General features: G+C 37.0%; 1 protein-coding gene across 1 annotated transcript in view; it reads left to right on the plus strand.

The window, feature by feature from the left end:
* The window catches only part of LOC144975596 (uncharacterized), a 67,035-nt gene that overhangs the window by 24,656 nt on the left and 32,379 nt on the right, over window positions 1-10,000 (plus strand). The window contains exon 7 of the mRNA XM_078919759.1: window positions 2,961-3,123. Within this exon, the coding sequence (XP_078775885.1) occupies window positions 2,961-3,123 (163 nt within the window). The remainder of the gene's footprint in view (window positions 1-2,960; window positions 3,124-10,000) is intronic.

Consider the following 10,000-nt stretch of genomic DNA (forward strand, 5'->3'; position numbering starts at 1 on the left):
TAGAACTTTTCATGTGTCTTGTGATCAGAATGTTTAAAAGTCAAAACATGATTAGATTTATAATGTTTTTTCCCCCCCTCTATATAGGCTTTTATGCTCGTCGAAGAAATATTTCATAAGGGCGTCCGCCATTGATCCGATAGTTTACAGCTAGTTACTAAGTTACCATGCGTCATTACGAGGGAAGTGACGTTATGACTGTTGAAGCGTATTGGACGCCTTTCATAAAGTTTTAGTATTTCATTAACCATTCAACTGCCGTGCGCTGGAAAAGCACGTACGTATTTAAAAATTTGGTCAGAAAAACTGTTCGCCCTTCAAAAATCGATCGATTTAAATGACCCTCATCTTGGTAAAAAAAAAAAACCCTTTATTATTATTTTGAGATTTTATATAGCGCGATATCCACTTAACGTGCTCAACGCGCTTTACAAGGGGTCCCTGGTCAACAGCAACATTTAACATGTAGTACGAGACATGACGCCTGTTAGGCGATATTACAATTTTTCGGACAAAGACAACGCTGTTAACGGCCAGGTACTCATTTTACACCTGAGTACGGTGAGAGAATGTGAGTAAAGAGTCTTTTCCAAGGACTCAACTATGCGTCGAGCGAGGCTCGAACCCAGGACCTTCCGATCCGAAAGCGAGTGTCATACCACTAGACCACAAAGCCGCACAAACCCTCTCAAACCTGGGAGTTGAGAGGTCTTTAAAACGTGTTGTTTATATTATAAATAAATGGATGGAGAAGACTCCGTACCTTTGGCGCGTTAGAGTGGGTAATTTATACTAGATATACGTTTAGATATGGAGAATAATCTTTGCTTTTTACGCTGTAACGCGTATTTTCTTTAACCCTCTCCTTACCACCCATAGGAAAATCGTCACATTCGTTACGATGCAGCCATCCATCATTATTCTCATTCTGATTTCTATTGTACATCATAATATTGGAACAAAAATATTTGCTTTCGTTAAAGTATAGATAGTATGCAGATGACGTCACTCAGGCCTTTGTTATTGTGTTTGCCATCCGCGTTTGTGAGTTGTTCTCACTAAACTGTATTAACCAGACTATAAAAGTTCATGGTTACACAGAGTTTGTGTGTTGGTCCGTTATACTTCCGGATGGCAATGTTGTGAACTCCTTGGCCAAGCGCATTCTATTTATACTAGATATACGTTTAGATATGGAGAATAATCTTTGCTTTTTACGCTGTAACGCGTATTTTCTTTAACCCTCTCCTTACCACCCATAGGAAAATCGTCACATTCGTTACGATGCAGCCAACATTTTTCTCATTCTGATTTCTATTGTACATCATAATATTGGAACAAAAATATTTGCTTTCGTTAAAGTATATTAACACTGTGTTGAAGAGCTCGTTTAGCAGAAAACAAATAGATATGTATAGCAAGAATCTGAGTAAAATAAGTCTATTTTTGTATAGATAGTTCAAAGATGACGTCACTCAGGCCTTTGTTGTGGTTTTTGCCATCCGCGTTTGTGAGTTGTTCTCACTAAACTGTATTAACCAGACTATAAAAGTTCATAGTCACACAGAGTTCGTGTGTTGGTCCGTTATACTTCCGGATGGCAATGTTGTGAACTCCTTGGCCAAGCGCATTCTATCTATAGGTTGGGTGTGAAGTTTTAGGGAAAATCCGGAAAATGGCCAGCAAGGAGAGAGTTAAAATAAGTGTGAACGGAGAAGACCCCGTGCCTTTTAAACTGCAAACCCTGTTGTTCATAGTACGAGCATAGGAGTGGGGATGGAGAAAATCTTTGCTTTTTTACGCTGTAAAGCGTATTATCTATAAAATAAGGAGTGTGAACGGAGAACACCCCGTGCCTTTTAACTCTTTCCTTACCGATCATTTTCAGTATTTTCCCAAAATGGCAGTTTTACCTTGCAGAAAAATTGATTTTTAAAATTCAAACAAGCTCTCTACAAAAACAACTTTATGTTCTTATTAATTAAACAAAGATCATTCCTCAAAGTTTGTGATGCACAAACTTTATCTGAATAAGAAACATGTATATTGTGTGAGAACAAATGTGACGATTTTGCTGCAGGTGGTAAGGAGAGGGTGAATGCTCACTGAACTGTATTAACCTGACTATAAACGTTCATGGATACACACAGTTTTGTGTGTTGGTCCGTTATACTTCTGGATGGCAATGTTATGAGCTTCTTAGCCAAGCGCATGCTATCTATAGATAGACTATAAACGTTCATGGATGCACACAGAATAGATAGTATGCGCTTGGCTAAGAAGCTCATAACATTGCCATCCGGAAGTATAACGGACTAACACACAAAACTGTGTGCATCTATAAACGTTTATAGTCAGGTTAACACAGTTTAGTAAGCAGTACTCATAAACGCGGATGGCAAAAAACAATAACAAAGACCTACTATCTATATTACCTTTCCATGTGCTCGAGGTCATTGGTCACATTGGAATATGTGCTCAAAATGATCCACATAATGAAAAGTGTTCACAGTTCGAGAAATATCCAACATCACAATTTGTCACTTTGCTCAGCGGAACCCACTGATATGTTTGCAACTTTCATAATACACCTTTCCGTGTTTACATGTGACCCATCGTCTCAAAACGGAATTATGTAGGAACGAACCACATGCTCAAAAGCCGAATTTAATGTTAAACTGGTCAAAAATATAAATTGTTGGCATTAGCACCCTAAAATATGGTTGCCATTCTCCTCAATAAATCGTATAAACTCAACAAAAGTCTGATATTACTGTCTATAAATTCAATTTTCAACATCTATACGAACCGGACTTAATACCGTATTGAAGCGAAGGGTCACATTTATTGAGAAATGTCCAATCGTTGTACAGCAATAAATCATGTGATCGATGATTAGGTTGGACGAAAACATGAACATAGATCGCTCCCATTGAAAACATTTCGTGTTTACTTCACAGAATGTCCCGACGAGTATATCCTGTATAGAAAGAAATGTTACGCTTTTATACACAAGAATGTTACGTACAGCGAGGCTCATGATTATTGCCGAAGGACAGTTCAGGGAAGTGTCGTTTTACCACGAAACAATAAGGAAAATAGAGTAGTATATTTGCTAAGAGAGTAAGTTTTACAGAACTTGGTGTGTGCAGTGCTGTTATTACTATCATCATCATCATCATCATCATCATCAATCATCATCATCATCATCATCATCATCATCATCATCATCATCATCATCATCTTTATTATTATTATTTTATTATTATCATTATCATCATTATTATTATCATTATTATCAATGTTATTATTATTATTATCATCAAAGTTATTATTATTATTATTTTCAATATTATTATTATCAATATTATTTATCATTATTATTATTATTATTATTATTATTATTATTATTATTATTATTATTATTATTATTATTATTATTATTATTATTATTATTATTATTATTATTATTATATATATATATATATATACTAGTAAAAAGCCCGCAATTTCGCGGGGAAAGAACTATTTTCATTCGATATTGCCTGAGTTATTTCTTGATTAGCTTGATTACGATTAGATGCACATTTTAGTCGATGTGCTTGCCGCTGCCATGCTTTATTCTTGACTTGACTTAACTTGACTTAGATGCCTTTCGCGTCTCGACCGAAAGATCGGGTCGCCTTGGCTGTTTCCAGTATTTCCTGTGTGAGGTGTCTCCAATATTGCCGGTCCTCTGCTAGGGTTCTCAGATTTTCAAGGTCCCCTGCCATTATGAGACTAATGCTTTGTCCAAGTGTTGTGAGGTTTTTGTTTAGGATCACGGGGAGTGTTGTGATCGGTCTTCCTCTGAAAAGGTTCCCGTGTTTTTGGAAGTATCCCGACATGGCTTGGTTTGCTGGTATGTTTTTGTCCCTGCGTAGTATGTGACCGAAAAGTTGCCATCGTTGTTGTAAAATGTCAAGGGAGATTGGTCTTTCTTTTGTGATCTTATAAAGTGATTCATTTGAGATCTTTTTGGGGTATTTGATGTCCAGTACCCTTCTTAGCTGTGTGCGATGGAAGGCATCCAGATGTTCTTCTTCGATTTTGTCAACGCCCAAGTGCCGCAGTTATACAGAAGTACCGGTTTTACAAGAGCATGGTACAGTTTCAGTTTGGTTTTTCTCTTTATTTTGTCACCTCTAATCCATACATTGGTGAGTTTACTGAGTGCGGCGTTTGATAGCTGTTTTCTTCTTTGTACATCCTCGGTGTCTCCAATTAGTGAGCCGACTTTCTTTGTTCTTTTCCATTCCTCTTTGTTCCTCGATATTGTTGTAAATTCGGTTTTATTGGCATTGACTTGGAGGTTATATTTCATGAGGGTATTTTGTATGATGTCTATATTTGCTGGTGTTGATCCAATAAAATCGACATCATCTGCATAGGCGATTTCTCTAGGGATTGCATTCTCAATATTAGTCGTTGGTTTTGGAATGACTTTTCGAACTTCTTTCAGAGCGTGTTCTAAGTATATTGTGAACAGAATCGGGCTCAGACTATCTCCTTGGGGGGTCCCGATGTTACTTTCGAACTGCGTCTGTTTTGTGGCCCCGTATATCCTTGGTTGTATCTTTGTGTTGCTGAGGAGAAATCGGATTATTCGGAGCTCGTCTTCGTCTACTATTTCTGTTAATATCTCCAAAAGTTTTCCTCTGTCGATCGTATCAAAGGCTGCGGACATATCGATTCCGGTTATTGTTATGGATATGTTTTCTTTGAGTGCCTTTGCTGCCAACCATTTATGTGTCCATACAACGTCCGATGTGCTTCGGTCTTGGCGAAACCCGCTTTGGCTATGTGATAGATAATTTTCTATTTTCGGTCTAATTCTGTTGAGGACAATAGTTGACAGTGTTTTTCTTATGGTATTCAGTAATGTTATTGGGCGCAGGTTGTTTACGGGTCCTTTCGTTTTTCCTGGTTTTTGTATTGTAATTAGGACACCGCTGTTTATGTCCCAGTCTTTGTGTGTTGAGAATGTTTTGTTCATTATGTTTGCAATGCTCAGATCCAGGGAGAGGGTACCGCATTTCAGCAATTCAGCGGGAATTTCATCTTCGCCTGGGGATCTGTTATTGTTTAGGCACTTTATGCTATTTCTAACTTCAGTTGTTGTGATGCGGTTGTTTAGGTCTCTAGGGTTTCCTGAGAAGGGCGTTATTTGTGAGACTTGTTTGTGAAATTTCTGCTGGAAGTGGTCAGTTACAATGTCAAGGATATCGTTGGGATTTGTTGTCTGTTTGCCAAATTTATCCTGTAGTTTTGGGTTCTCGAATGGTTTTCGGTTCAGAGATTTCGTCGCTTTGAACATAGACGATGCGTTATTTTTGGACTTTTCTATGTCTTCCACTTTTTGTCTAATTCCTCGTTTCTGTGTTTTATTGTAAGTGATCGAATTGAATGCAGTATTTTGTTTCGTTCCGTTTTCAGGTTTATTATTTCTTCCGAGTCTTTCGTGTTTTGTATCCTGATCCTAAGTTCTTTTTGTTGCCGCGATAGATCGTTAATAGCGATGTTAGGCGTTCGATTTGGTTTGTTCTTAGTTGTATTAATAGAGCCTGCACTTTCTTCCCCCGCATATTTCATTGCCGCTTGCGTCTCTTTCCATTCATTGTTTGGATTACTGTTTTGCTTTATTTTCCATAGACTTGAGTTAAGTTCATATTGGTAATGAATGCGACATTCTCGCTCATTTACTATTTTTGCCGTGTTTATTTTGACTGCCGTTTTACCTTTCTGTCTTCGTTGTCTGTACACATTTATGTTGAAATTCGTTTTTACAAGTTTGTGATCGGATGTTAGCAGTGTACCACCGTATGATCGCGAGTTGGTTGAGTAGTGTTTATGGCGGTGTCGACATATGATATAGTCTATTTGGTTGTGTATTGTTATCATTTTGTCTTGGGTTTGGTCTTTCCTTTGTCCTACCCATGTTGTCTGGTGTCTTGATGGGTGGTTGAAAGCACTGTTTGTTATGAAAAGTTTTCTCTGTTCACAGAACTGGACTAATTTTTCTCCGTTATCGTTACGTTTTCCTTTTGAGTATGATCCTAAACATAGTGTGTCACTGTCGAGACGTTTTCCTACTTTGGCATTAAAATCTCCAGCAATTATTAATATTGATTTGTTTCCTATTTTGTTCAGTGTATCGTCTAGGTCTTTGTAAAATTTATCAGTTTCCTCTGGGTATTGTTTTGCGCGTTGACTTGTTGGTGCGTAAATATTTACGATTGAGATAGTGAACGTCTTCTTACCGTGATCGTCTTTGTTATCGTTATTCTGGTTCCTTGAATTGATCTTACACTTAAGCTCAAGAACACATATTCTGTCCGAAACATTCCATTCGTCACTAGTCAAATCCCTGCAGTTTTTATTTATGAGAAATCCACATCCATAGTGAGGTGAACTGGAAGCAAAGCACAGCAGTCTGTGACCATTTATTGTTTGGTCGACGCCATCTTGGATCTTCGTCTCTTGTAAACACAACACATCGATTTTATAACTTTCTAAATCTTGACACAGTTGTTCCTTTCGAATGTTACTTTTAATAGATCTTAAGTTAAAAGTTCCAATATTAAGATTAGTCCACATCAGGTAAAAAATTAAAGATTCCACACAGTGAATAAATGGAAACATAAGACTATCCACTGAGCCGAAGCTCAATGTCAACAGGTGTCAGCCATGTTGTCCGGAAATGCTTTATTCGGCATGATTTTAGTTTATCAGTCAGTAGATATGAATATCAATAAGTCGCAAGTCTTTACCACTCTTTACTTGGGAGTGCTTTGCACTACCTTCAATACTTCACAAATTAAGATGGCGGCCGAGAATCAAAACAATGGTCAAATTAGGAAATTTCAAACTTTCACAAATCTATCAAGGTTTGTTCTAGAGTTTTTAAAATGCTTCTATGTGATGACGAATTGAATAAAAAACGCTGACAAAAGATCAGCGGTGAAAATACAAATTGAAAGAATACTGGGGATGTAGGAGCTTTCGGAATGTCTCCCCTTTACTTAACTTATGTGAGGTCAAATGAAAATCTGAAGCAGACGCGAAAAATATCAAGTCCCCGAATCTGTCTACTTTTGGTTTGTTCGGGTTAGAAGCTAGACAGGACACATTGACAGTTTGCCAACAACGTTTAACTAAATATTTGCCAGGGCAATAATTATCACATCGATGGCATAAATACGACAGTAATATCAGCAGTAATATTATTTGATGTTGTTAATCGGTGAAACGTGTTTAAAATTTCACTAAATCCGAATACCTTCATGTGATCAAGTAAATAATATCAGTATGAATGCCACGATTTGCTGAAAAATGCCAATCTGACAGTTCCTAGCAAACACCCCTCCCCCCCCCCCCCTCCTCGCTCAGGAATTTCTGTACTTGATGGACACCCCCCACCCCCTTTTTTTCCCCCACGCAATCACATTCCAAAACACACACACACACACACACACACACACACACAAACATGTATAGATAGTTCGAAGTTGACGTCACTCAAGTCTTTGCTATTGTTTTTTGCCATCCGCGTTTATGAGTATTTCTCACTAAGCTGTATTAACCTGACTATAAACGATCATGGTTGCACACAGTTTTGTGTGTTGGTCCGATATACTTCCGGATGGCAATGTTGTGAACTTCTTAGCCAAGCGCATACTATCTATACACCACACACAACACACACACACATACACACACGCACACACACAAACATACACGCAATGAGAAGGCACTACTACATAACAACACAGATCTATCACCGCTAAATCAACAACACAACGGAAGTAAGGACTCTACTGGACAGATAGAGTTGAGGGTGTGGCCATAAGTTAAACCTGGGTATTATCCACTCGAAACCATCACATTGAAAGCATCAAAGGGGCAATAATAATACTTGATGTCATTAATAGATGAAAACTGTTGAAAATTTAGTGTAGGTCTGAAATCCTTTAAGTAATTAAGTGAATACATTTTTTCGAATGCAACGATTTACTTAAAAACGCCAAACTGACAACTGTTTACAATGTAGAAATTGGTTGATTTTGAGAGTGTTAGTGTCGTCGGTAAATTTTTAATGAAATGTGTTTGACTTAACGAGCTTTCAAACTGACTTTAAATTATAAAAGGAAATCAAGTTATCTGTTTATCTATCTGTAAAAAATACATTTCTAATTTTCAAATCTTTCATTAGAGTTGTACGCCGTACAATTTTTTTTATTGACTCAAATAAGCACAATATTCTCCACAAGGCTATATTTTTTCAGAAAGGATATATTTAGTCCGTTCCGCACCCCGTTGACGTGGATATTGTCACAATCTTCTGATCCACCGGTTACAGTACCATACTTTTGGATTTTTCTTCTTTACGGTATATAAAAAACGAAGGGTCTTGGATGAGTGAACATTTTGATGTTTTACAATACGATATTATACACAGTGAATTCTGCTGTGATTACGATCACTTAACTCGTCCACAGGCTTGACCAGGGGTTTACTTTTCAAGAGATTAATGTGCACTACTCACTAAAATTGCTATCCTGGGTTCAAAATGGCACAGCAAATTGTACACTTTGTACACACCTGACATAAACATTTGTTAACAGTTTAATAGTTGAAAGTCAGAGGCATAGCTTCCTGATGTGATTTCTACATTCATAAAAGTGATAAAATAAATATAGATTAAACATACAAATTTGTCAAAATGAGGAAAATCTACACGTTTTTCTCCAGAGAGGCGGTATTCTTTTTCATGGCATGCGGCACATATCAATATGGCTCACAACCAGGATCTCAGAGTGGAGAGATTAAATTAATTTTATTTTTAAAAATGCCACCTAGTTTCATAAAAGAGTTGATAAAAAAAGCCCCCACTAAATCCTGCGACCTTGATCCCCTACCAGCACAGCTGTTGGCCAGCTCGATCGATACATTATTACCATCCATTACATCAATCATAAATAAATACATCCATACTGACTGGTGAAGTTCTATCGTGCTTTAAAAGTACCCTCGTCAAACCACTTCTGAAGAAACCATCAATGGACCACAATATATTAAACAATTATCGTCCTGTATCAAATTTACCTTTTTTGTCAAAACTTTTGCAGAAGGTAGTACTGACACAATTAACATCTCATCTTAAGAACAACAGTTTGGAACAACCCTTTCAGTCAGCCTACAAACATCAACACAGTACTGAAACGGCGCTTCTTAAAATCTTACATGACTTGTTATGTAATACTGATGCTAACATTATCAATGTATTATCCTTTTAAATCTTTCAGCTGCCTTTGACACCATTGACCATGACATTTTGTTGAGAAGACTAGAAAATACGTTCGGCATAAAAAGAATTGCCCTTAAATGGTTTACATCATATTAACAGGATCGATGGCAGACTGTCGTGGTGAATGGTGTTCAGTCAGAACAAGTTTTACTAAACTTTGGAATACCACAAGGCTCTGTTCTTGGCCCTGTCCTTTTTACTGTATATATGCAGCCCCTTTCTAGTGTGATATCCAGACTCAATCTGAGTTATCATTTATATGCAGATGATACGCAAATATATGATTCGGCGCCCCTTAGTAATTTACAGTTCTTAATACAACGAATTACGAGCTGTTTTAATGAGATTAAATCTTGGATGTACCATAATAAGTTAAAATTAAATGACAGTAAAACTGAGATTTTAATGTGTGAAAGGCCGAGTATCCTTAAACAGGCAAATAAATCACCTATTACTCTCGGAAATAGCACAATAGAATTTTCAAATAAAGCAAAAAACTTTGGCGTCATCATTGATAAAGATCTTTCCATTACAAACCACGTGAATAATACCATACAATCTATGTACATAGAAATGAAAAAAAATAAGCAAAATTCGTAATTTAATACCGATGCAAATAGCAGAACTTTTAATTAATTCCCTTGTTTTATCTAA

This window comes from Berghia stephanieae, chromosome 6 (assembly GCF_034508935.2).
Source record: "Berghia stephanieae isolate SIO BIC M18660-M18661 chromosome 6, UCSD_Bste_1.3, whole genome shotgun sequence".
Lineage (NCBI taxonomy): Eukaryota > Metazoa > Mollusca > Gastropoda > Nudibranchia > Aeolidiidae > Berghia > Berghia stephanieae.